This window comes from Thalassophryne amazonica, chromosome 10 (assembly GCF_902500255.1).
Source record: "Thalassophryne amazonica chromosome 10, fThaAma1.1, whole genome shotgun sequence".
NCBI lineage: Eukaryota > Metazoa > Chordata > Actinopteri > Batrachoidiformes > Batrachoididae > Thalassophryne > Thalassophryne amazonica.
The window spans coordinates 29,366,568-29,393,191 of record NC_047112.1 but is presented as its reverse complement, the minus strand read 5'-3'; the positions used below and the strand labels follow the sequence as shown (position 1 = coordinate 29,393,191).

Below are 26,624 nucleotides of genomic sequence, written 5' to 3'. Positions count from 1 at the left end.
GAACTTGCTTTTATTTCTTGGCTTTGGAAAAGTCTTGGCGTAATACCCTGTAAAATGCAGTGAGTGAATACCTGGATATGTACAACTGATGAATCCGTCCTCTCTAGTTAATTATGATTCAAAAACGCTCTATCATCTTGTAACACACCCGACAGGCTAGCAGGCTTTTAATGAGCCTTTCATTGGATTTGGGTGTGTTGGAGCGGGGAGACAACTAAGAATATGAGGAAGGTAGGTCTCGAGGACCGAACTTGAGCACTCCTGTACTAAATCATTAACACAAACCCTCAACTTTCTATTTGACAGTGGTTACATTCTAAAGCTGAAATAATAGTCATTCATCTACCCAACCCAGTGGAAAGAATTTTGTATGAGTTTAGCCAAAACAAACATCTTCCTTCACTCTCTTCTTTAACCCCTTAATGCCCGAATTTATATAGCTATATATAAAAAAATGTTTTGTGTGTGTTTTTGCCTTTAAGTAGATGGTAAATAATGTTGAGATTATTAATTTGACTTCTGCACAAAAACTAGATAGTAATATTGGGTATTCTGGTAATGACTTTATGTTATAATGTTATAATAATAATGATATGTTGCAAATTTGCGACAACATGCATGCAGGTCAATTTGGTAAGTTGCATATTTGAGTCAGAGATTGTAGCATATATGCGACGATGGGCGTTAAGGGGTTAATCTTATTAGCAAAGCTTTGGTCTGGTGGCCACCTAGGTCAGTGCTGCTTGTTTCCATCCTTTTCCTTATTCAGACAAATGAGAGCAGCTGCAGTTGAAGTAATTTTCCCTTTAGGCTCAACAAAAGTGTGTGTGTTTGTTACGGGGCCCCAACATAAAACATGCCGTAACAAACCACCACACATGAACAAGCAGTGACAGTCTGCTAGAGTGATGCTGAAAAACTAATTCATGCATTTATTTCCTCTAGGCTGGACTATTGTAATTCATTATTATCAGGTTGTCCTAAAAGTTCCCTGAAAAGCCTTCAGTTAATTCAAAATGCTGCAGCTAGAGTGCTAACAGGGACTAGAAGGAGAGAGCATATCTCACCCATATTGGCCTCTCTTCATTGGCTTCCTGTTAATTCTAGAATAGAATTTAAAATTTTCTTCTTACTTAGGTTTTGAATAATCAGGTCCCATCTTATCTTAGGGACCTCATAGTACCATATCACCCCAATAGAGCGCGTCGCTCTCAGACTGCAGGCTTACTTGTAGTACCTAGGGTTTGTAAGAGTAGAATGGGAGGCAGAGCCTTCAGCTTTCAGGCTCCTCTCCTGTGGAACCAGCTCCCAATTCAGATCAGGGAGACAGACACCCTCTCTACTTTTAAGATTAGGCTTAAAACGTTCCTTTTTGCTAAAGCTTATAGTTAGGGCTGGATCAGGTGACCCTGACCCATCCCTTAGTTATGCTGCTATAGACTTAGACTGCTGGGGGGTCCCATGATGCACTGAGTGTTTCTTTCTCTTTTTGCTCTGTATGCACCACTCTGCATTTAATCATTAGTGATTGATCTCTGCTCCCCTCCACAGCATGTCTTTTTCCTGGTTCTCTCCCTCAGCCCCAACCAGTCCCAGCAGAAGACTGCCCCTCCCTGAGCCTGGTTCTGCTGGAGGTTTCTTCCTGTTAAAAGGGAGTTTTTCCCTTCCCACTGTTGCCAAGTGCTTGCTCACAGGGGGTCGTTTTGACCGTTGGGGTTTTTACGTAATTATTGTATGGCCTTGCCTTACAATATAAGGCGCCTTGGGGCAACTATTTGTTGTGATTTGGCGCTATATAAATAAAATTGATTTGATTTGTTTAGTTAGTGAGCATTCATTCCTTAATTCGTGATATCAGGGCAAATATTAATCCCTCTCTTTCTTCTTCTGTTCCCTGTCTTACCCGGCCATCAGTTCTGGATAGTTTTAAACCTATATCACTGAAAGAGCTCACTGGTCTGGTGGACAGATTGAAACCTTCCTCCTGCCCACTTGATATCGTCCCTACCTCCTTTTTTAAAAAGGTCTTCCATTCTATTGGCCCGGTTGTCTTATTGATAATAGATCACTTCTTTCCGGCTATGTCCCTCAGTATTTTAAACAGGCAGTTATTCACCCTCTTTTAAAAAAAACCCTAATGCTGATCCTTCGCTCCTTCAAAATTTTAGACCAATTTCAAAGTTGCCTTTTATTTCCAAAGTCTTAGAGAAAGTGGTGGCCGAACAGTTTAATGAGGTTTTAGCTGAACATATTCTTGATAAATTCCAGTCTGGGTTCCGCCACTTGCACTCTACAGAAACTGCCCTTCTCAGAGTTTCAAATGATATTTTAATGCGCAGAGATGCAGGTGAAAATTCTGTGCTTGTCCTTTTGGATCTCTCTGCAGCTTTTGACACAATGGATCATGGAGTGTTAGTTGAGAGACTAAGGACTTGGGTGGGCATTTCTAGGTCTGCTCTGGACTGGTTTTTGTCTTATCTTTCACACAGGACTTTCGCTGTTGCTGCTGGTAAATTTATGTCCTCCTCTGCCATGCTATCCTGTGGTGTGCCTCAGGGTTCTGTTCTGGGACCTATATTGTTTGCTCTATATTTGCTCCCACTTGGTCATGTCTTGAGTAGTTTTAAAGATGTCTCCTACCACTGTTATGCGGATGACATTCAGCTGTACATCTCATTCACTCCTCAAACGGTCTCTAGGGTATTTGCTCTTCAGAACTGTGTTGAGGTTATTGGTGACTGGATGGCGGCCAACTATTTGTCCTTAAATATAGCAAAGACTGAGGTCCTTGTTTGTGCCCCTGACGAGTTTGTTCCCACTGTGGTTGGGAATCTTGGTTCTCTGGCCCCTTTTGTTCACTCAGCAGTGAGGAACTTGGGTATTACGTTCGATCACTCCCTCAATTTTGACGTGTATGTTACCCGCCTGGCACAGTCTTGTTTTTTCCATTTGCGCAATATTGCCCATCTGTGCAGCATTGTGTCTCGGGCGGAGATGGAGATGATCATTCATGCATTTGTGTCATCACGTTTGGATTACTGTAACTCTCTATTTTTTAGCCTTAGCAAGTCCTCTTTGGACCGCTTACAAACGGTTCAGAATGCAGTTGTGAGGCTGCTGAGGTCATCAAAGAGGTCACATATATGCCCAATCCTCTCTTCCTTGCACTGGCTCCCCATCCATTTCAGACTCCAATTTAAAATTCTAGTACTGACTTTTAGAGCTCTGCATGGTCAAATGCCATCTTATATCACCGAGCTATTACATCCATATGTGACAAGTAGGTCTCTGAGGTCTTCGGACCTGGGCTTATTGGTTGTGCCTAGGAAAAGACTGAAGACCAGGGGAGACTGTGCTTTCGAGGTGATGGCACCTAAAATGTGGAATACATTGCCTTTGGACCTACGCTCCGTGGACTCTGTTGAAACATTTAAAGTGAAGCTAAAGACCATTTTGTATAGGCTGGCTTTTACCTAGTTTTTATGGTTTTATGTTTCTGCTGTTTTTAATTTCTCTGTTCTTATGTGAAGCACTTTGTGATTTCTATCTTGAAAGGTGCTATATAAATAAACCTTAGTTACTACTTACTTACTTTTTCAATGCCTCAAAAAAAAAAATCATTTATAAACATACGTTTTTATCATCAACTTAACTTTGTGTCACGTTCTCAATTGCATTTACCTCTGACGTCTCTGTGTGTCAGCGGCAGGAGCAGAGCACAGAAGAGGGTGGTGTCGGCCAGCAGGGACGCAGTGGCTCTGGATCGGTCTCGTCCAGTGAGCCTCACATGGAGTTTACATATGAGGACAAGCAGATCCTGGAGGATGCAGCCTCTCTCATAATTTATCACGTCAAACGCCAGCCCACCATCCACAAAGACGACAAGGACCATATCAAACGCATTATCCAACACTTTGTCCCCGATTTGTTCTTCTCTCGTCGCGGCGAACTCAGTGATACTGAAGAATGGACAGATGAGGAGGCTGACACTGAGGAAGGAGGTGAGAGAGGAGCAGGTGGAGTGACATCATCAGGAGACAGAGCAAATGGTAACTCCAATGGTAATTCAGGAGCAGCATCCTCAGGTATTCAGTCTCAACCCCAGCCTGTGCAGTCACAGCCCCTACCCCAGGCCCAACCCCAGCAGCAACTGAACGGTGAGTCCAGAAGGAGGCGCTGCAGCCCTTCCCAACACGCAGACGCTGAAGCCTCAAACACCTCTAGTAGCACAAGCCAGCCTGCAGTGACTGCGGGATCCACTGCTGGCTCTACACCTATGGAGATGGGTTCAGGTGGAACTGCAGAGAAGGTGGATCTGCGTGATCCAGAAGCAGAGCACCAGAAGGAGCTGGACGGCGTCTACAACCTTATCTTTGTCAACAACAACTGGTATTTCTTCTTGCGTCTCCATCAGACTCTGTGTTTGCGGCTGCTGCGGGTTTACCGACAGGCAGAACGGCAGCTGCTGGAGCACAGAGCTGAGCAGAGCAGAGAGAGGCTGCTCATGGCAGAAGGACGGAGGGAAAAAGCATGTGACCTAGCCATGGAGCTACGCCTCAAACAGCCCAGTAAGTTCAGCTACTGGTTGACTTAGGTGGTGAAAATGAATGTTGTTGCATAGGAGTTGAAGACAGTTCAGTTTTTGAGGTTAATTGGATCATTATAAATAAATGAGCCTGGGAAATGAATTATAAGCATTTGTTAGAATGCATGATTAGAAAGAGAAACAGTGAAATTATTATTTTTATAAACTGCTTTCCTTTTCTCCACTTGTTACCATTTAAATTGAATTTAGAAAAAGAAACTAAAAGATAGTTTTAGTGATTTAACCTTTACATTTAACAGAGCAGCTTGGTTGAGGTTAGTGTTTTGTTTTTTTTTTTGTTTTTTTTTTTTGTTTTGTTTTTTTTTCTTTTTTCAAGAACATCTCCTACATACTCACAGAGTTGCACACGGTCAAACCTGGAAGCTGCCACACACTGCTACACTGATCTTGTTGGTTGTTGAGCTGAAGCTACTGAACTTTTAAGTGCCTTGCTCAAGTGCATTTAATCAATGACTGCCTTATCCCAATCAGATTTGCTATATATTTCTTGTCCATGCATTTTTTTTTTTTTACTATTTCTTATCGACATTCCTTCCACACACAGATCTCAAAAGCAGGACTACTTGATGTGAGGCTGTTCTTTGACCCGCTCACATGTGCACACTTGCTCATGGCTGAATGCAGAACAAATAAGAGATGACCGTTGCATTCTCACTAAATCCTACAAGTCTAGGGTCCTCATTTATAAACTGTGACCGGAAAAAAAACTATATACTCGCACACACTCTTCAACCATTTAGTCTAATTAAGGGTTGCAGCAGGCTGGAGCCTGTCCCAGAGCGTGAGGCGAGGTACACCTTGGACAAGAGGCCAGTCTGTAGCAGAACAAAAGCTATATACTTTTTTTTTTTAATTCCTACTGGCTGGATAACATGGTGCCAAGTAATGCAAACTCAAAATATCTGTATTTTCATTTATTGTTAACTTGATTGATCTTAATGATGGAATGTCCTCCACTGCAGTGTCTGTGGTTAAACAAAATTTGCAAATCCATTAAGAAAGCCAACAACACCTATACCTGTTCTTGTCACTTCTGCTGTCCATTTTTTTCAGCTCACCTTTATAAAATGTGCCATTTGCTTGTCATTTTCTCCTGTGTGAGATTGACTGAGCAGCATTGAGCCCTGCCCAGTGATTCGTTGTGTTAATATGCACTCTCAAAAGTAAATGCACAATTGCACCAATTAAAAAAATAGCAGATGCTTTCAAGGGCTGTAATGCTTGATGTTAAAAACCAGGAGAGGAGAAACGTTGCCAACTAAGCAAAAGCACAGCAAAACTGGTTAAAAAAAAAAAAAAAAAAAAAAAAGCAGATGTCTTGCCAAACACACCTACACTATGTTGCTACTCCCTTATTCTGCAATAGAAACATAGCTGTTTATATTGTGATATTGTGCTTTTATCACATAAATATTTATACCACTATTATCATGGGCGGTATGATGTGGCACGGCTCTACTGTTCACATCTCCTCAAATGAACCAAATTGTCTGATTCTGTGGATCAGAGTCCAATATATACCACCAGGCAGGGTAGGTGTGAGAATGCCCTTGGTGTGTTATGTAAATTTTTCTCCATCAGTCAAATATGTAACAAGACACTTTTCTTCTTCTTCTTCTTTTTTTAACACTGTTATTGGCTTAATTTTTTCATATCGGCGCTATCAAAACAACCCTTAGAGCTCCTGATGAAACTGTGTAACAGATTCACACACAACCTTCAGAGAGAGGAGCAAAACAAATGTCTTCACTCTTTTTGCTGTAGTCACTCTTTCTATAAATGTGTGATGCCAGAATTTTAACCATGAAGTCTATATATAATTCAAGCAATCTCTGTCTCTCCTCCTCCTCTCTGTGTGTGTATTTCCCTATCTGTACTTGTACATATATTGGTTGAATTCCTTGAATTAATTGTTGAAATCTTGGCATTGCAAATTTTTGGAGGGTCTCTATAGTGATGACAAGAATGAAAGGGAGCTGAATTACTTCTGTTGAGCCCTTCTGTCATGATAGATTCACATACCTGCCTTGAAATGTTGTGCTTTGGTGTTATGTGAGAGCTCTCTGCCTCTACAGGTGAGGTGGAATTAGAGGAATATTACCCAGCCTTTCTAGATATGGTGCGAAGCTTGCTGGATGGTAATCTGGACTCCACGCAGTATGAAGACACGCTGAGAGAGATGTTCACCATTCACGCCTACATCGGCTTCACCATTGACAAGGTCATCCACAACATCATCCGTCAGGTGAGTGAGATTAAGTGTTGAACATTCTTTTTCAACGTCTTTTCAATGTTCCTCCAGTCACACGTCTCTTTTGCCCATCCCCCTCCCTCGATTCGCTTTAGCTGCAGCACCTTGTGAGTGATGAGGTGTGTCTGCAGGTGGTTGATCTTTACCTGGCTGAGAGGAAAAGAGGGGCAGCGGGGGGTAACCTCTCTTCACAGTGTGTTAGAGCAGCCTGGGAGACGAGCTACCAGTGGAAGGCTGAGAGAGTAATGGCTGAAGAAAACTGTTTCAAGGTGAGCACAACATCCTGGAGAACATGGCACAGAAAGCATACCCATCATGGAATAACTGCTACAGCCTACTTACTCGTGCTAATTTTGTCGCACATTTTTCAATTTAGTCTTAGTCTTGTCAGAGTTCATTCTTAGTCACATTTAATCATTTCATTTTTGTTCGTCATGTTTTAGTCTTCTAAAAGTCTCAACATTTTAGTCTAGTTTTAGTCAAACGAGAACTTGAGGTATTTTAGTCGAGTTTTAGTCAAAACCTTTTAGTCTTTTTCTGTTTATTTCAGAGGTAATTGTTGGGAAAGTGTAGTGACACGGACCCACAACAGGGGGGCGTAAATGAACGGACAATGGATAAGCCAAAATATAACAATTTAATGTTGCAAATTGTGCACAACGGAGTACAGACAAATGCAGTTTGAGAATGATAGTCAATTATACGAAAAGTGACGTGTGGGCAGGCTCGAGGATAGAAGACGTCTGTCCAGAGAAGAGCCGGGTCCCACACGACTTCCACCGCCAACGGATCAGAAGAACACCGGAGCCGCCAAGTCCTGAGTCCCCAGGTGGCCACCGTCTCCAGCTGTCAGACCTGGTACTGCTGGCAGGAAGCAGAGACAGCTAATGGTGGGTGTGTGGATATACACCCAGTAAATCCTCACACACAAATTCAGTTCCTCCGGGAGGGAGCACCTCCACCTCCGAAGTAGGAACACAATAGCAGCTCCTGTTAACCACTTATCTGGTTGGAGTGAGAGGCGAGGACGTCGATTCTCTCACTGATAGCCAACCTAGCTGAAAGTGCACCACAGGAAAACGGCTGCAAACAGATCAAACGTCAGTCACAGTTCAGACACAGCAGAGAATATTACGTAAGCGGTAGATGATATCTCGGCAGCGAGGTGGAGTTGCTGCCCGGCTTTTATGGTGATGTGGTGATGATGAGTGTCAGCTGTCACTCCCAGTTGCTCCGGCGCCCTCTCGTGCCTGAAGCCCGCACTTCCTCTTCAGCAGCCCACACAACAGGACCTCCCCGCATCGGGCGCCAGGAGGCGCCCGACCAGGCTTGTTGGGGTGTCGGGTGTAGAAGTCGGCCAGGAGGGCCGGGGTCCAGGATGAAGCTCCTCTTCACCCAGGAGCGTTCCTCAGGTCCATACCCCTCCCAGTCCACCAAGTACTAGAACCCCCGGCCCTTCTGACGGACGTCCAGGAGCCGGCGTACTGTCCATGTTGGCTCTCCGTCGATGATCCGGGTAGGAGGCGGTGCCGGTCCGGGGGTGCAGAGTGGTGAAGTGTGGTAGGGCTTAATCCGTGACACATGAAAGACAGGGTGGATCCGCAGTGAAGCTGAAGCTACCAGCTTCACTGCGGCCGGACTGAGGACTTTGAGGATGGGGAACAGTCCAATAAATCTGTCCTTTTAGTTTTTTGGGATTCCACTTGCAGTGGGATGTCTTTGGTGGATAGCCAAGCTTCCTGCCCGGGCTGGTATACAGGGGCCGGGGAATGCCGGCGGTCTGCATGGGCCTTGGCCCTCATCCGTGCTTTCAGCAGGGCAGAGCGGGCAGTACGCCACACCCGACGGCACCTCCTGAGGTGGGCCTGGACCGAGGGCACCCCGACCTCTCCCTCCACGAGCAGAAACAATGGGGGCTGGTACCCCAAACATACCTCAAATGGGGAGAGGCCGGTGGCAGATGAAATTTGGCTGTTGTGAGCGTACTCGATCCAGGCCAGATGGTTGCTCCAGGCCGTCGGGTGCGCGGAGGTCACGCAGCGGAGAGCCTGCTCCAAATCCTGGTTGGTCCGCTCTGCCTGTCCGTTCGTCTGGGGATGGTACCCGGACAAGAGGCTTACGGTGGCCCCCAGTTCCCTACAGAAACTCCTCCAGACTTGCGAGGAGAACTGGGGACCACGGTTAGTGACAACGTCAGATGGAATCCCATGCAGACGTACGACATGGTGGACCAGGAGGTCTTCTGTCTCCTGGGCCGTCGGGAGCTTCGGGAGGGCTACCAAGTGGGCTGCCTTGGAGAACCGGTCCACTATCATGGTGGTCATGCCCTGGGACGGCGGGAGGCCCATGACGAAGTCCAGGCCGATGTGGGACCAGGGGCGGTGAGGCACAGGTAACGGCTGGAGGAGTCCCTGTGCCCGTTGGTGGTCAGCTTTTCCCCTGGCGCAGGTGGTGCAGGCCTGGACATATTCCCGGACGTTGGCTTCCATAGACGCCCACCAGAAGCGCTGCCGGACCACTGCCACGGTTCTTCACACCCCTGGGTGACAGCAGAGCTTGGAACCATGACAGAAGTCCAAGACCGCAGCTCTGGCTTCTGGTGGGACGTACAACTTGTCCTTCGGGCCAGTTCCCAGGTCCGGGTTCTGTGCCAGGGCCTCCCGGACGGTCTTCTCCACGTCCCAGGTGAGGGTGGCCACGACAGTGGACTCTGGGATGATGATTTCCATGGGATCTGACAGCTCAGTTTTGACTTCCTCTTCGTGAACCCGGGACAAGGCGTCAGATCTTTGGTTCTTGGTCACGGGGCGGTAGGTGATTTGGAAGTCAAAATGCCCGACGAACAATGACCAGCAGGCTTGCCTGGGGTTCAGACGCTTTGTGGTCCGGATGTACTCCAGGTTCCGATGGTCCGTGAAAACCGTGAATGGAACCGCATCTCCCTCCAACAGGTGTCTCAACTCCTCAAGAGCCTCTTTCACCGCAAGGAGTTCTCGATTGCCCACGTCATAGTTTCGCTCAGCCGGGGTCAACCTGCAGGAAAAATAGGCACAGGGGTGGAGGACCTTATTGGACTCCCTGCTCTGGGACAGCATGGCTCCTATCCCTGAGTCAGAGGCATCCACTTCAACAATAAACTGGCGGTTAGGATCGGGCTGCACCAGGACTGGCGCAGTCGAGAACCAGCGTTTCAACTCCCTAAACGTGGCTTCGCACCGATCCGACCAGGTGAAGGGGACTTTGGAGGAGGTCAGGGCTGTCAAGGGACTAACCACCTGACTGTAATCCTTAATGAACCTCCTGTAGAAGTTTGCAAAGCCGAGGAACTGTTGCAGCTTCCTACGGCTTGTTGGTTGGGGCCAGTCTCTCACCGCCGCAACCTTGGCCGGATCAGGGGCAACGGAGTTGGAGGTGATTATGAACCCCAGGAAGGACAAAGAAGTGCGGTGGAACTTGCACTTCTCGCCCTTTACAAACAGCTGGTTCTCCAGCAACCTCTGCAGGACCTGATGGACATGGGTCTCATGATCCGGGGAAAAGATGAGTATATCGTCCAGATATACGAAGACGAACCGATGCAGGAAGTCCCGCAAGACGTCATTAACCAAGGCTTGGAACGTCGCGGGTGCATTGGTGAGGCCGAATGACATGACCAGGTACTCAAAGTGACCTAAGGGGGTGTTAAATGCCGTCTCCCTCGTACTCCCTTCCGGATCCGAACCAGGTGGTACACATTCCTAAGATCCAATTTCGTGAATATTTGGGCTCCATGCAGGGGCGTGAACACCGAATCCAACAGAGGTAACGGGTATCGGTTGCGAACCGTAATTTCGTTCAGCCCTCTGTAATCGATGCATGGACGGAGTCCGCTGTCTTTCTTGCCCACAAAAAAGAAACCTGCACCCATCGGGGTGGAGTTCCCGATCAACCCGGCAGCTAAAGAGTCCTGGATGTAGGTCTCCATTGATTCACGCTCTGGACGTGAGAGGTTGTACAGTCTGCTGGACGGGTACTCAACGCCCGGGATCAAATCAATGGCGCAATCGTATGGCCGGTGCGGGGGGAGAGTGAGTGCCAGGTCTTTGCTGAAGACGTCAGCAAGATCGTGGTACTCCTCAGGCACCGCCGTCAGATTGGGGGGAACTTTGACCTCCTCATTAGCTGTCACACCGGGTGGAACCGAGGATCCTAAAGATTCCCGGTGGCAGGTTTCGCTCCACTGAGTCACACCCCCAGACGGCCAATCTATCCGGGGATTGTGCTTTACCATCCATGGAAATCCCAAAATCACTCGGGAGGTAGAAGGTATTACATAAAACGCAGTCTCCTCCCTGTGATTCCCAGACACAACCAATGTTACAGGCTGTGTCTGGTGTGTGATTAATGGGAGAAGGGTGCCATCTAGTGCCCGTACCTTCAATGGTGAAGGTAGGGCCACTAGAGGGAGCTCAACTTCCTTGCCCATCTGCTATCCAGCAGATTCCCTTCCGACCCTGTGTCCACCAGTGCTGGGGCGTAAAGGGTTAGATCCCCACTCAGGATCGTAACTGGGATGCATGCAGATTTACGGGGATTCCCCATGTGTGTGTTATGGCCCACCCTTAGCCCAGTCTCTAAAGGCGGGCGTTGTCGTTTAACCGCTTGGGGCAGTTCTTCTGTATGTGCTCGCTCGAGCCACAGAAAAAACACTCCCCGTGGGCCAGCCTCCATTGTCTAACTGATTTGACTTTGGCCCTGCTCGTGTCCATAGCTTCGTCAGCAGGGGGAGCTGTTGCCACACGGAGCTCTCTGGCTGTGGAGCGTGGGGACGGCGGCACCCTTTCGGACCCGGAAGGAAGAGGGACGGCTCGTGCTCGGCCACGCCCTTTGCCCCGTTCCCGACGATGTTCTTCTAATTGGTTATCTAACAGTATAACCAGGTCGATAAGCCCGTCAAAATCCCGCGGTTCGTCCTTAGCCAGCAGATGCTCCTTCAGGACCGGAGACAGTCCGTTTACGAAGGTGGCGCGAAGTGCAACAGTATTCCAGCCGGACCTCGCTGCCGCGATGCGGAAGTCGACTGCATACTCGGCTGCACTCCGACGCCCCTGTCTCATTGACAGCAGCACGTTCGATGCAGTCTCGCCTCTATTGGGGTGATCAAACACTTGCTTGAACTCACGCACAAACCCAGCATATGTTGTTAGGAGCCGTGACTTCTGCTCCCAGAGCGCCGTAGCCCAGGCACGTGCCTCTCCTCGAAGCACATTTATAACATAAGCCACCCGGCTAGCATCTGACGCATACATCATGGGACGCTGTGAAAAGACGAGCGAACACTGCATTAAGAAGTCTGCGCACGTCTCGACACAACCTCTGTACGGCTCCGGAGGGCTTATGTATGCTTCAGGGGACAGGGGGGTTCGTTGAAGGACCACTGGAATGTCTGTATTTGGCACTCGGTCAGCAGGAGGAGGTGCTGCAGCAGCGCCCTGTGCGTGCGCTTCCACCCGAGCGGTGAGAGCCTCCATCCTCCGACTGAGTATAACGTTCTGCTCGGTTACCAAGTCCAACCGAGCAGTGAAGGCAGTTAAGATGTGCTGCAGCTCACCTAACATGCCTCCTGCTGGCGCCTGTGCACCTAGCATTTCCATTGGTGGTTCATCCGATGGTTGACGCCCCTTGGGATCCATGACGTTGGCCGAGATATCCCGTTGGGAAAGTGTAGTGACATGGACCCAAAACAAGGGGGCGTAAATGAACGGACAATCGATAAGCCAAAATATAACAATTTAATGTTGCGAATTGTGCACAACGGAATACAGACAAATGCAGTTTGAAAATGATAGTCAATTATACGAAAAGTGACGTGTGGGCAGGCTCGAGGATAGAAGACATCTGTCCAGAGAAGAGCCGGGTCCCACACGGCTTCCACCGCTAACGGATCAGAAGAACACCGGAGCCGCCAAGTCCTGAGTCCCCAGGTGGCCACCGTCTCCAGCTGTCAGACCTGGTACTGCTGGCAGGAAGCAGAGACAGTTAATGGTGGGTGTGTGGATACACACCCAGTAAATCCTCGCACACAGATTCAGTTCCTCTGGGAGGGAGCACCTCCACCTCCGAAGTAGGAACACAATAGCATCTCCTGTTAACCACTTATCTGGTTGGAGTGAGAGGCGAGGACGTCGATTCTCTCACTGATAGCCAACCCAGCTGAAAGTGCACCACAGGAAAACGGCTGCAAACAGATCAAACGTCAGTCACAGTTCAGACACAGCAGAGAATATTACCTAAGCGGTAGATGATATCTAGTTGCTGCCCGGCTTTTATGGTGATGTGGTGATGATGAGTGACAGCTGGTGCTGTTGAGTGACAGCTGTCACTCCCGGTTGCTCCGGTGCCCTCTCCTGCCTGAAGCCCACACTTCAGGCAGGGTGCCCTCTGGTGGTGGGCCAGCAGTACCTCCTCTTCAGCGGCCCACACAACAGTAATCTTTGTTTATTCATTCCAGTTGACTTGTGTTCCACAGGTGAAATATTTATTAAATGTCTGGAATAACAAACATCTTGAATGAATTGAACTGAATGAATCTTCAATGCAACTTTACTAAAATTGTGTTTGTTGATTCAGTACACATTTACAAATGATGCACTTGTTCTGATCTGTTACATTAATTAGAAACACCAACAAACTAAAATAAAAACTGGTGTTAAATAATATGACTTACAGCTAGACTCTTATAGCCGAGCAGATTTAGAGGGATATAAAGGTAAAACGTGACATCGGCCCCTGGTCTCCCTACAATGCTTCTGCCTGGAGTGCTGCAGCACGGCTGTGCTCAGACTGAGACCAGGATAAGTTCTCCCCGACGGAACAGAGGACGTCTCATTTTGGGGAAAAACAGCTTTGTTCAGTTGTAGTATGCTGTCTGTTTTACAACGTTTGGACAGAGGTGTGATTTGATTTAAAACTGCATTTCACTTATAAGTTATTGATTGTAAAATGATCAGTCTTTCCACCTTTACTCGGCAAAGAGCCGCAACAAATACTGCAATAGACACAGAGCGGAGGATATTAATATTATTTTCATGAGGGACACTAACTTCAGTTTAGGAACCATAGAAGCGGGAGATATTAATGTTCCAGTCCACGGCAGAGAACCGCGTCATTGGCTACCCCATGAAAAAGGCACGTTAATGACGAATGAATAAAAACTCTGTGTGAAGCGGTGGACGATTCTCGCTCCTGCCCGGATCAACAGAAAGGGTCCTGACATCTTTAATTGTGGACGCGGTGCTTCTAATCACAACCAGCGGGTCCAAAGTCAATGTAGAGAAATGATTTTCCCCTTACACACTCTCAAAAACAACTTAACGGCCCAACTTCAATATAATTTTTTATTATAAAAGCGTAATGGGCCATTACGCTGTTATAATGCTGGTGAGAACCCTGTATTATAGCCATAATATGTTAAACTAAAACTATCAGTGGGCGCAGAAAGAGGATACGTAACGTAGCCTACAGTACAGTAGAAGAACTGCTGGCACAAACACATGACAGCTGGACTGGGTTTTGCGTTTGTTCTTGTGTAGTAGACAAGTTTATTTTTATTCCTTGCAAAACATTTTTGTCTCATTTGTATTCAACAATAACGCACATTTACACAGTTTAGTCTGTTTTTAGAACAATGGTGCCGTCTCATCTTAGTCATGGGAAAAGGGTTGTTGACAAACATATTTCGTCTCGTTTCATCTGACGAAATTAACACGATGACTTACCAGACAAAAAGCTGATTTGTTTTTGCTCTCTCTTTCTCTTTGATGAATAATAAAAATTAATGCAGTTAGCTTTTCTGAATGAGCTAAACTTGCATGCTTGTGTTTAGTCTTTTTGCTAATGAGCTGTTATCAATAGGGATGTGCCATATTGTAGTGTCAACATACTGGTGGAATTTCCTTCAGTAAGAATGTCATCCCTCAATATTGAGGAGATATACCCCCTTCACATTTTGAAATAACTCAAACTCTGGAGGTACACAATCCTACCACATCCTAATAAAACTCGCATGCAACAACTTTGAAACAACTAGACACAACAATATTGCTAAGGCCAGAGAGAGTCAGAAAGCAGCTGCAGCAGCACCCGCTGAGCCAAGCGCGTTCTGCTGCTATCACTCCAGAACAACCTGTAGATCCACAGCCATCTGAGAACCCGTGACAGTAACTGAGGGGAGGCATATGGTCCTAATCAGAGAAGAAGACGAATGAATTTTAGGCTATACTGCTCAGCCCTACAGAGTCCTTGTTTATTATTGTATAAGTTTTGTCTAATTACTTTTGATTTCTGAAAATGATGGGATGATGTGAACAAATGGCTGTAATTCATTAATCATTAATGTTAGTGTTTCACAAAAATATATTAAGTCTACACTTCAGTCACATCTTTATTGCTTCATTTTGCCTCCATTGTGATAATGTTCCGAGATTATAGAAAATTGTCCTCCTCCAAATACATGTGCCCGACTGTAGTGCAGCAAGATGAGATAAATGCTCTTCCACGTTATTATTTCAATGAAGGTTGTTTTTGCTCTCATCTGTTAGTAGCTTAAATTACTTCAATGCAGTTAAAGCTTGTTGCAGTATTAGTTGAAAGATTTCTTCTTCCACCTCCTGAAAATGTAGTTTTGTAACATAATTTTCCCAATTTACATTGGCATTTTGAACCAAAAGTGAGACATTAATGGGACGTCGTAGGTTTAAGTTTGGTTTAGTTGTATTTTTTGTTTCTTTAGGTGATGTTTATTCAAAACAAGGGCAATGTGACGATGACAATTGAACTTCTGGACACTGAGGAGGCCCAGGCTGATGACCCATTAGATGTACAGGTTTGTGCATATACACAGCATATTGAAATTACATTTAAGTCGATATGATGGGGTTCTAATTAAAGTTGTTGTTTGCTCTCAGTGTCTGTCCAGCTACATGGAACAGTTTGTAGGAACAGAGGCCAGTCTGTGTTCTCAGGCAGAGGGTTACTTCTTCAAACCTGTGTTCCTGCCGAGGTATGACGTCTGCTACCCGGGGTGACACTGTGAACCGCACTCTGTAATGTGCCCAATAAGCTCCTCTGGAATCTGTTACAGGTTGTTGAGCTGTTGTGGTACTTTGCGTTAGCTTGTAATTGTTTTATTTGTGTAATTGTTGGCATTTCATAGTTTATTTCAGGCATCATGTCAACCCTACAGTATACTTAAGCGGTCTTTTATATTTTTGTATTTCTAGATCTCTTCTTCACCTATTCTAAATTATCTGACTTTGGCCCACAACAATGAAGTCCAACCCATTTGTCTTCTTTTTTTATTTCCTCTTCTTCTTTCATAGATCTATCAAATCATTTATCATCTCCCAAATGTCCCACTTTTTGACTGTAACAATAAGAATGAAATTAAAGTGATGTCCAACCCAAGCTGTGGGACAGTAGTAGAAATAAACTCCCCCCCCCCCCCCCCCCCCCCCCCTAATTGTCTGGCTAGTGGCCATACAAGCTAGTTAGCACTGTGCAACTTCCCTCCCAAAAGTTTGTGAGCAAATATTCTATTCTGCTCATATGCGTTTGTGTAACATTGGACTCCAAACCCATTTATGTATGTATTTGTTTGAGTTGCATTCAAAAAGTATGCCACCTTTGGTTGCAAAAACTACAGCTACTCACCTGGAGGCCTGAAATCATAATCCCCTTTGACGTACTGTCTTTTGGTACTGAACACGCTTCTCCAAGCCATTCTGCCATTGTTGGAAGCATTTCTGGAAGGCATCTTTTGGAATAGTGTCCAGCTGGGCCATCGTGTTCTGCATGGTGTCTTGCGACTCAAATCAAGTCCCTTTTAGTGTGGTTTCAATCTTTGGGAGCAGCTGAAAATCGGAGGGAGCCATATCAGGAGAATAGGGAGCCTTGTGTTTGGCTGGGAGCAGTCTTGTATAAAGTACTTCAAAGTGATACTTGAGTGAAAGTACAAGTATCTAACCATAAAATTACTTTGGTAAAAGTTAAAGTCTCCATTAAAAGTATTACTTGAGTAAAAGTCTTAAAGTATTGGACATTCACTGTACTTAAGTATCAAAAGTACATTTCTCATAAAATGTACTTTAAGTAAAAGTAAAATCCAAAAACGATTGGAGAGTGAAAGGGTGACACGAAAAGAAAAGCTGGTGTGGTGTCTGGAGACACTAGGAGGGGGCCTTCGCGCCTATAAAAGTCTGGATCCGCCTCTGGCGGAGCAGTTGGTGTTGGTGACGGGATGAGTGAAGCAACAGGTGGATGTATGTAGCTGTAAATAAAGTTGCTGTTCTTTTTCCTGGGAGACCCACACACACTTTTCTGTTAAACACAACAGTCATGCTGTTGTGAAACAGAACAGTCATTTATAAACAATGCAAGCATCCCCACCACCAATCACTGCAAACAACCAAACGCAGCGCTCTTTGCGCTCTTGAATCTAAAACGCAGCACCGCTTTTATGCAGCGCTTGTTTGCGGACATTTCAAATAAATTAAATTAAACAGCGCACGATTGGAGTTTACAATGGCATGGTAAACTCAGATCGTGCGCTGGACTCCAGCAGGAGCTGAGCTGTATGTGTGTGCCTCAGCGTGCGCAAGTTTGGAGTCCAGAGCGCAGGTGGACCCTCCACAGTCTCCGCTTCCTCAGCGTGGGCGCAGAGTCAACATGTCAAATTTTATATATTTTTTGTCTTTTAAACTCATTTTATGTCAAACACGGCACTTGATGCTGCAGGAGAGGAAGGCGCTGCACTCTGGGTGCAGAGGACTTTATCTCTTCCCTGTGTACAGCTGCGCTCCTGCTTCACCTCTGCAAACAGGCATCACCCAGTCAAATTTATTCTACTCTTATATTGGAATGAAGATGTTTAAGAGAATGTATCTGAGTAAAAGTATACATTTTATTGATAAAATGTAGTGGAGTAAAAATGAAAGTCGCCAGAAATGTAAATAACAAAGTAAAGTTCAGATACGTCAAAATTCTACCTAATTACAGTAACAAAGTATTTCTTTGTTATATTACAACACTGGCTGGGAGCACCTGAATGAGCGGGTGCATTGTCATGTTGGAGCTGCCAAATTTGTGCTGCCTACAGATCTGTGCCTGTATCCGCGAAGCAGCTCAAAGCCCTCTCAAACAGCTCCTAACTTAGCCTAAAAATTCCTGGGAAGGAATCTTAGCCAAAGAGAGATCCAAGAGGTGTCTAAGAACTGTCTGAGCACGGAGTGGACAAAAACTTTTATCTTTGTGAGGAGGCAAGGTTGACCCCGATGCTAGGTATGATGTGTCCTCCAAGAGCTGTGATTGGCTGTCACAGAAAGGGAAGGAGGAATTAAAAAACAAATGCACTCTAATCTCCTAGTTATGAATGGACAGTGAAACCGATCGTATAACCTGACCTGCATTAAGAAATGTCATATGTGCAATTATGGAAAATTGTCATGATCATGATACTCAGCAAAATTAAACTGTAGCGATCGCCGGGCGGGTCGCTAAACCTGTAAATGTTGTGCTGCAATGCATTATGGGAGTTTGGAGTTTTGGCATTTTAAATGTTATTATGGTTCATGTTAGCTTAAGTGTTAATGAGTTGTTGTGGTTTTGTAGTTCAATTGGTTTAGTTAAGTGTCACCAGTGTATTCTGTTTGTCATCCCTTCCACTATCTGTTTTATGTGGAAAAATAACAGCGCCACCTTCTGGCAGAGTGCAGAAAAGACACTGTGGCTTGCCACAAAATAAATTGTTATACAACCTGACAATGTTTGAATGCATCTCATCCACATGCTGAATATTTATATATTAAAAGTGTGCGTGAGTTTAGTACATTCATTATAAGTACATAATATAATTGTAAATACGTTAAAAATGCATGCATGACACAAGAAAGCAAAAACACTTATTTCCATTGTGGTCCATTTAAAATCAAATGACAAAATAGAAGAAAAAAAATAAAATGACTATCAATACCAATAATAATAATGATATTAAATGTGTGACAACAAGAACCTAAACAACTTATAAATATATTAAGACAGTAAATTAACATAAATTAATTATATCGGTCAAGTGGGTAGAGTGTTCCTCATCCCGTCATCATACATACAGAGAATAACTCTGCTTCCTCTCTTTCTGTCTATTCTGCCATTTTCTCTGCTTAAGACACTCTTAGGCTTTTTCAAAATCCTGCTCCCTACTCTTACCAGTTTGGCGCCTTAGGAGCCCTCTTAAGGCCTAAGGTGCTTTGTGGACAACTTTCATCTTACCAAGGGAAAATTCTAAAAAAAATGTCTAAGAATTCGAGGAATTCTAAGATTTTTCTTAGAATAATGTCATTAGAAGCTATTTTTAGCCTTAGGCTGCTTTGTGGATATGGGCCCAGGTCATTAGCAGTGAACAGCATCACAAGAGCAAAATATTACTCTTGGTAATACTCTGTATTAATGTTTTGGCCTTCTGGTGCATACTCATGATGCACCACCTTACAGGAGACAAAACGATTAGCATGACTTTGACATTGCTGTGCACCTGGTGTACTTTTTACCGTGTTGGATGTTTCCTTTGTGATGACTGAAATTTGGTTTCCAGGTTGCACATGTAAATTCTTGTCTCATCACCACTGATGATTATGTTCAGGAAGTTGGGGTCACGATTTGCCCACTCCAGCATGTCCTGCGGGACTTCCAGGCACAGTTGTTTCTGCTCCTCCATTAGCAGCTTCAACATGACTTTTGCTGACACGCTCTGTGTGATCAAATCTTCCATCAAAATGGAATATCCCAAACCTGTGCTTATCCACAAGTTCATGGGTGATGACAGAATGGTCATCCATGAGCAAAGTCCCTGTTAATCACTTTGTTATTTTGCCTTGTGGATGGCCTACCAGAACATGCTATGCTCTGCACTGATGCACACCCATTTTTGAAGCAGTTATACAACTCTTATTTGCTTTATACTTATGACATCATTGCCAAAAATTGCTGAATCTTGTGAATGGTTTCCACTTGGGTATGACCAAGCTTTTGGCAAAATTTGATACCTTTGCTCAAGGGGTTCAGTCATTTTATAGCAAATGAGGATCTGATGAGTCCTCAATACACAAGTTCCCTCTGTCAGGAACTTGTGCTAACTTGTGGGTGGGGAAAAAATTCACACATGCACAAGAAGGTTCTTTGCATCACTTCACCAAACATGCACATTAAATTTGTTTCCGTGGTATAAAATAAGGCAGCATAGTTTTTTTTAGTGCACCACTATCAGATGGACATATTATGTATGTATAAAATAAATAATATACCCTGTTCTCCCATCAGAGGGCCCAGGGCTCTCCATGCAAAATCCTGCCTGAAGGGGGGGGTGGGCCAGTGCAGGAGCATGTCCAATATGGTGACAGGACATAATCCCAGTAGACAGAATCCCAACTCCTTATTACAAAAGTGGACAAAATCCCAGTGTCATGAATAAATATAAAATATAATAGGATTAGGGTTAATGTACTACATTAATGTAGTTGACACCGCTAAACAACTATGGTGTCATCTCAACACAGTGCTCAGGTTTTGGCACCTGGTAATCTGATCACTACTTTAAAAAAGCTGAAACTTCTAAACAAGTGAGATGGGATTTTGTCCATTTTTGTAATAAGTGGTTGGGATTCTGTCCACTGGGATATTGTCTGTTGGGATTTTGTCCGCTGGGATTCTGTCATGGAGCTGTCCAATATCATGTACATTTGGAGCGTCCTCAACAGACTTGCGAATGAGACTTGTTCTTGCTTGCCTCTACTGTTGGTTGGCTCTCACTGCGGTATTGTATCACTTCCTGTTCTGGAGCACAGTGGTGTTTTGCTGCATCTGTTAGCTGTTTAATCTGCGCAGTTAGATTGCTCTAGTTAACTACATAACGATTTGCTTCACAGTGTAATCTTCACGTGCCTTAACTAAAGCACTCCCTCTGCTGAATCACCTCTAAATTATTTACACATTATTCACTTTGTGTGTTTTTAGGAATCCGCTAGCTTAGCGCAGCTACTAGCTCTTAGCTGGTTTAGCATGGCGGCTTCTCCTGTCTCTCCCGCACTTTTCTGATCTGGGTGTGAAATGTTTAGTTATTCCTCGGCCTCCTTTAGCAGTAATGGTACTTGTAATAAGTGTAGCTTATTCGTAGCTTTGGAGGCCAGGCTGGGCGAATTGGAGACTCGGCTCCGCACCGTGGAAAATTCTACAGCTAGCCAGGCCCCTGTAGTCGGTGCAGACCAAGGTAGCTTAGCCGCCGTTAGTTTCCCTCTGGCAGATCCCGAGCAGCCGGGAAAGCAGGCCGACTGGGTGACTGTGAGGAGGAAGCGTAGCCCTAAACAGAAGCCCCGTGTACACCGCCAACCCGTTCACATTTCTAACCGTTTTTCCCCACTCGGCGACACACCCGCCGAGGATCAAACTCTGGTTATTGGCGACTCTGTTTTGAGAAATGTGAAGTTAGCGACACCAGCAACCATAGTCAATTGTCTTCCGGGGGCCAGAGCAGGCGACATTGAAGGAAATTTGAAACTGCTGGCTAAGGCTAAGCGTAAATTTGGTAAGATTGTAATTCACGTCGGCAGTAATGACACCCGGTTACGCCAATCGGAGGTCACTAAAATTAACATTTAATCGGTGTGTAACTTTGCAAAAACAATGTCGGACTCTGTAGTTTTCTCTGGGCCCCTCCCCAATCGGACCGGGAGTGACATGTTTAGCCACATGTTCTCCTTGAATTGCTGGCTGTCTGAGTGGTGTCCAAAAAATGAGTTGGGCTTCATAGATAATTGGCAAAGCTTCTGGGGAAAACCTGGTCTTGTTAGGAGAGACGGCATCCATCCCACTTTGGATGGAGCAGCTCTCATTTCTAGAAATCTGGCCAATTTTCTTAAATCCTCCAAACCGTGACTATCCAGGGTTGGGACCAGGAAGCAGAGTTGTAGTCTTACACACCTCTCTGCAGCTTCTCTCCCCCTGCCATCCCCTCATTACCCCATCCCCGTAGAGATGGTGCCTGCTCCCAGACCACCAATAACCAGCAAAAATCTATTTAAGCATAAAAATTCAAAAAGAAAAAATAATATAGCACCTTCAACTGCACCACAGACTAAAACAGTTAAATGTGGTCTATTAAACATTAGATCTCTCTCTTCTAAGTCCCTGTTAGTAAATGATATAATAACTGATAAGCATATTGATTTATTCTGCCTTACAGAAACCTGGTTACAGCAGGATGAATAGTTAGTTTAAATGAGTCAACACCCCCGAGTCACACTAACTGCCAGAATGCTCGTAGCACGGGCCGAGGCGGAGGATTAGCAGCAATCTTCCATTCCAGCTTATTAATTAATCAAAAACCCAGACAGAGCTTTAATTCATTTGAAAGCTTGACTCTTAGTCTTGTCCATCCAAATTGGAAGTCCCAAAAACCAGTTTTATTTGTTATTATCCATCGTCCTTCTGGTCGTTACTGTGAGTTTCTCTGTGAATTTTCAGACCTTTTGTCTGACTTAGTGCTTAGCTCAGATAAGATAATTATAGTGGGCGATTTTAACATCCACACAGATGCTGAGAATGACAGCCTCAACACTGCATTTAATCTATTATTAGACTCAATTGGCTTTGCTCAAAATGTAAATGAGTCCACCCACCACTTTAATCATATCTTAGATCTTGTTCTGACTTATGGTATGGAAATTGAAGACTTAACAGTATTCCCTGAAAACTCCCTTCTGTCTGATCACTTCTTAATAACATTTACATTTACTCTGATGGACTACCCAGCAGTGGGGAATAAGTTTCATTACACTAGAAGTCTTTCAGAAAGCGATGTAACTAGGTTTAAGGATATGATTCCTTCTTTATGTTCTCTAATGCCATATACCAACACAGTGCAGAGTAGCTACCTAAACTCTGTAAGTGAGATAGAGTATCTCGTCAATAGTTTTACATCCTCATTGAAGACAACTTTGGATGCTGTAGCTCCTCTGAAAAAGAGAGCTTTAAATCAGAAGTGCCTGACTCTGTGGTATAACTCTCAAACTCGCAGCTTAAAGCAGATAACCCGTAAGTTGGAGAGGAAATGGCGTCTCACTAATTTAGAAGATCTTCACTTAGCCTGGAAAAAGAGTCTGTTGCTCTATAAAAAAGCCCTCCGTAAAGCTAGGACATCTTACTACTCATCACTAATTGAAGAAAATAAGAACAACCTCAGGTTTCTTTTCAGCACTGTAGCCAGGCTGACAGAGTCAGAGCTCTATTGAGCCGAGTATTCCTTTAACTTTAACTAGTAATGACTTCATGACTTTCTTTGCTAATAAAATTTTAACTATTAGAGAAAAAATTACTCATAACCATCCCAAAGACATATCGTTATCTTTGGCTGCTTTCAGTGATGCCGGTATTTGGTTAGACTCTTTCTCTCATTGTTCTGTCTGAATTATTTTCATTAGTTACTTCATCCAAACCATCAACATGTCTATTAGACCCCATTCCTACCAGGCTGCTCAAGGAAGCCCTACCATTATTTAATGCTTCGATCTTAAATATGATCAATCTATCTTTATTAGTTGGCTATGTACCACAGGCTTTTAAGGTGGCAGTAATTAAACCATTACTTAAAAAGCCATCACTTGACCCAGCTATGTTAGCTAATTATAGGCCAATCTCCAACCTTCCTTTTCTCTCAAAAATTCTTGAAAGGGTAGTTGTAAAACAGCTAACTGATCATTTGCAGAGGAAAGGTCTATTTGAAGAGTTTGTCAGGTTGTAGAATTCATCATAGTACAGAAACAGCATTAGTGAAGGTTACAAATGATCTTCTTATGGCCTCAGACAGTGGACTCATCTCTGTGCTTGTTCTGTTAGACCTCAGTGCTGCTTTTGATACTGTTGACCATAAAATTTTATTACAGAGATTAGAGCATGCCATAGGTATTAAAGGCACTGTGCTGCGGTGGTTTGAATCATATTTATCTAATAAATTACAATTTGTTCATGTAAATGGGGAATCTTCTTCACAGACTAAGGTTAATTATGGAGTTCCACAAGGTTCTGTGCTAGGACCAATTTTATTCACTTTATACATATACTCTAATTTCCTGCTTTTAAACTCAGATAAAACTTTTTTATAGTAGTTTGAGTATAGTTGATCTCTGTTGTTGCAGTCTCTACTGGTAGAAAGGCTGATCCAAATGTTGTCATAGTAGTACTTGGAGTAAGTAAAGGCAAAAGGGAGTTTCTACTGGTAGGATTGTGTTCGTAATCTCTACTGGTAGAAATATATATATATATATATATATATATATATAAAATGTGTGTGTCTATACATACACACACTTAAAAACTTGGATCTTTCATTTGTAACTACATATTTTTGGGTGGCTCCTCCTCTTTGATCAAGTCATTGTTGATGCCAGATGTGCCTCCAACATTAACACTGCATTGGGATTCTTTATGTTAACATACAGATTTTACCCCTCTCCTTGTAGGAATCTGCGTCGGTTCCGTCGCTGGCAGGTGCGGCAGGTGGAGGCTATGCGTTGCAGGAGAGAATGGCACCGCCAACTTGGTGTAGAGAATGCTGGGAGCTTGGACTGTCGCTTTAAACTCAACACTCATAAAATGGTGTTTGTCATGAACTCTGAGGATTACATGTACCGCCGAGGAGCTCTGGTCAAGGCCAGAAAGGTAGTCAGCTTTTTCCTCCTGTGTGTTTTTTTTTTAAGGATGTGATGTTGATGTAAGTTAAGCAGTTCCACAGTACATCTTAGCCTGTTTCACAAATCAGATGAAAGGTCACAGTGTCCTCCAGCATCATTCTGAAAACTGGGGGGGGGTCCAGAAAGGTTATGTGTTACTTTATCTTATTGATGAGTTGCTCAGAATCGACTTGCACCATTGTATAGTCCTGGTCTACAGCAAAAGATGAGAAATAAAGTGCTGCCCACAGCAACTATGTTTTTGGAAGCACAGTCAGGTCCATAAGTACTGGGACAGTGACACCAGCTTTCTAATTTTTCCCCTCTGTGCTCCATCAGTTGATCTAAAACCAGGATTCCTACAGATCCTTTGAGGGGCTTAGAAGGCATTTAGTTTGATCTAAAACTAAGGCATTATTTGGTGCTAAAATCACTTTAAAAGATCTTAAAAATGCCAAAGCATATGAAGTAGGATTTTATTTTTCTTCTGACATTGTAATTAAAAATATCAAGATAAATGGCAATATCTGTTTTATTATAATTCATTGAGAGCCTCTTGTAACATCATGCAAAGTGAGATGGCAAAACCAACAAGTCTTTTTTGTTACTTGAACACAGTGCAGAGGCGCTTTCAACAAGCTAGATGTAACTCACTTGATGACATGGGGAAGTGTGAAATTGTCTTTTTGTAGCATGGCAGCGTGCTTCTTTAAAGTATGCATTCACCTTGACAGTCTTTTCTTCCACAGTCTCAGCACAGAGTGGCAGTCAACCAGCATGAGCACTTCGACAAGTGGCACCAGGGCTGGCTGACCAATCATGTGACAACCTCAGCTGAACGCACAGTGCAGAAATGGCTCATGGGTGAGGAAGAAGAGGACATGATCCCCTGCAAAACGACCTGCCTGTCGACCGAGGTGAAAGGTCAAACGGTCAACAGATACCAAGTTCGTTACAGCGGTAGCAAAGCCCCCACCTCGCCTTAGAGGCCCCGCACACAGACACACACTCCCAGAAAAATGCATGACCGTGAGCAGTCACACACTAAATACAACAAACCGCAGCAGGCCCACTTTCTCTAGCTTCCTCCACGACGTGTTCACTCGTTCACATTCAGACGCTGGACTGAAGAGGGACCTGCTGAAAGTGCAGCCTCCCGCTGATGTCAGTCCAGTGGAAGGCGAGTCTATGAGCGACATGGAGAGCGACGCTCGCACGTAGCAAAGTAATCAACGCGACCAAATCGGCCTCAACGGATGTGACGTGTTCGACACATCTGGCGGTGCACAAGTAACTCTCGCTCTTAACCTTCTCCGACAGCGCCTGCTGCTGGAAATTGATAAGACTGATCGAGACAGTTTGTGAGGCGGGAAGTAATGATCGTGGAATTTGATTCCGAAATGTGAATGTCTGTTTTCTTTTTAAAAGTCCTGTGTAGTTTTTAGCTTCTTAAGCCAAAAAGCCTTCTGCTTGTTGGTTTTGTGTGTTTATATGGAGAGATGCTGATAAATGTGTGTACGTGTGTGTATATCCTGCTCTCTTCATTTTTGTCTTTGTAATTGTGTTGCTGCTGTAAATGCATATATACACAATACACAGCAGGGACCCTGTATTTTATTTATGCATTTACATGATTTGTTTTCAATGGCTGAAGACCACATGATTCCTTTGTGTTTGCCGTCATTCAACTTGTTTTTTTTTTTTCCTCCTTTCTGTAGCTAAACTATCAACAAGGCAACAAGGAGTCCTTAAAATGGATTGGTTTATTATTGATGAAGCATTCAAATTATGTATTATATTCATGATTTCACCAAATGTTTACTTTTGTTTTTTGTTTTTTTGCATACTGACGTTGAAAATAAAAGCAAAATATCAGTGTTAAAATAGAATGTATAACATTTATCCTGTATCAGTTATCATAAAATAAACAACCTAGTTGTGACATTCTTAAATGTTGTCTCACGTGTGTTTGCAAGATTAAGCCTACTCTCAAAAAAAAGAAATTGAGAAACTA

At 44.3% G+C, this 26,624-nt stretch overlaps 1 protein-coding gene across 1 annotated transcript in view; it reads left to right on the top strand.

Annotated features, from left to right (window-relative positions):
• The window catches only part of sin3b (SIN3 transcription regulator family member B), a 70,333-nt gene extending 43,771 nt beyond the window's left edge, over window positions 1–26,562 (top strand). Inside the window, 7 exon segments of the mRNA XM_034179676.1 lie at window positions 3,704–4,568; window positions 6,682–6,851; window positions 6,953–7,126; window positions 15,628–15,720; window positions 15,803–15,897; window positions 24,401–24,599; window positions 25,360–26,562. Of these exon segments, the coding sequence (XP_034035567.1) occupies window positions 3,704–4,568; window positions 6,682–6,851; window positions 6,953–7,126; window positions 15,628–15,720; window positions 15,803–15,897; window positions 24,401–24,599; window positions 25,360–25,596 (1,833 nt within the window). The 3' untranslated portion in view covers window positions 25,597–26,562.
• Window positions 26,563–26,624: the final 62 nt, after the last annotated feature.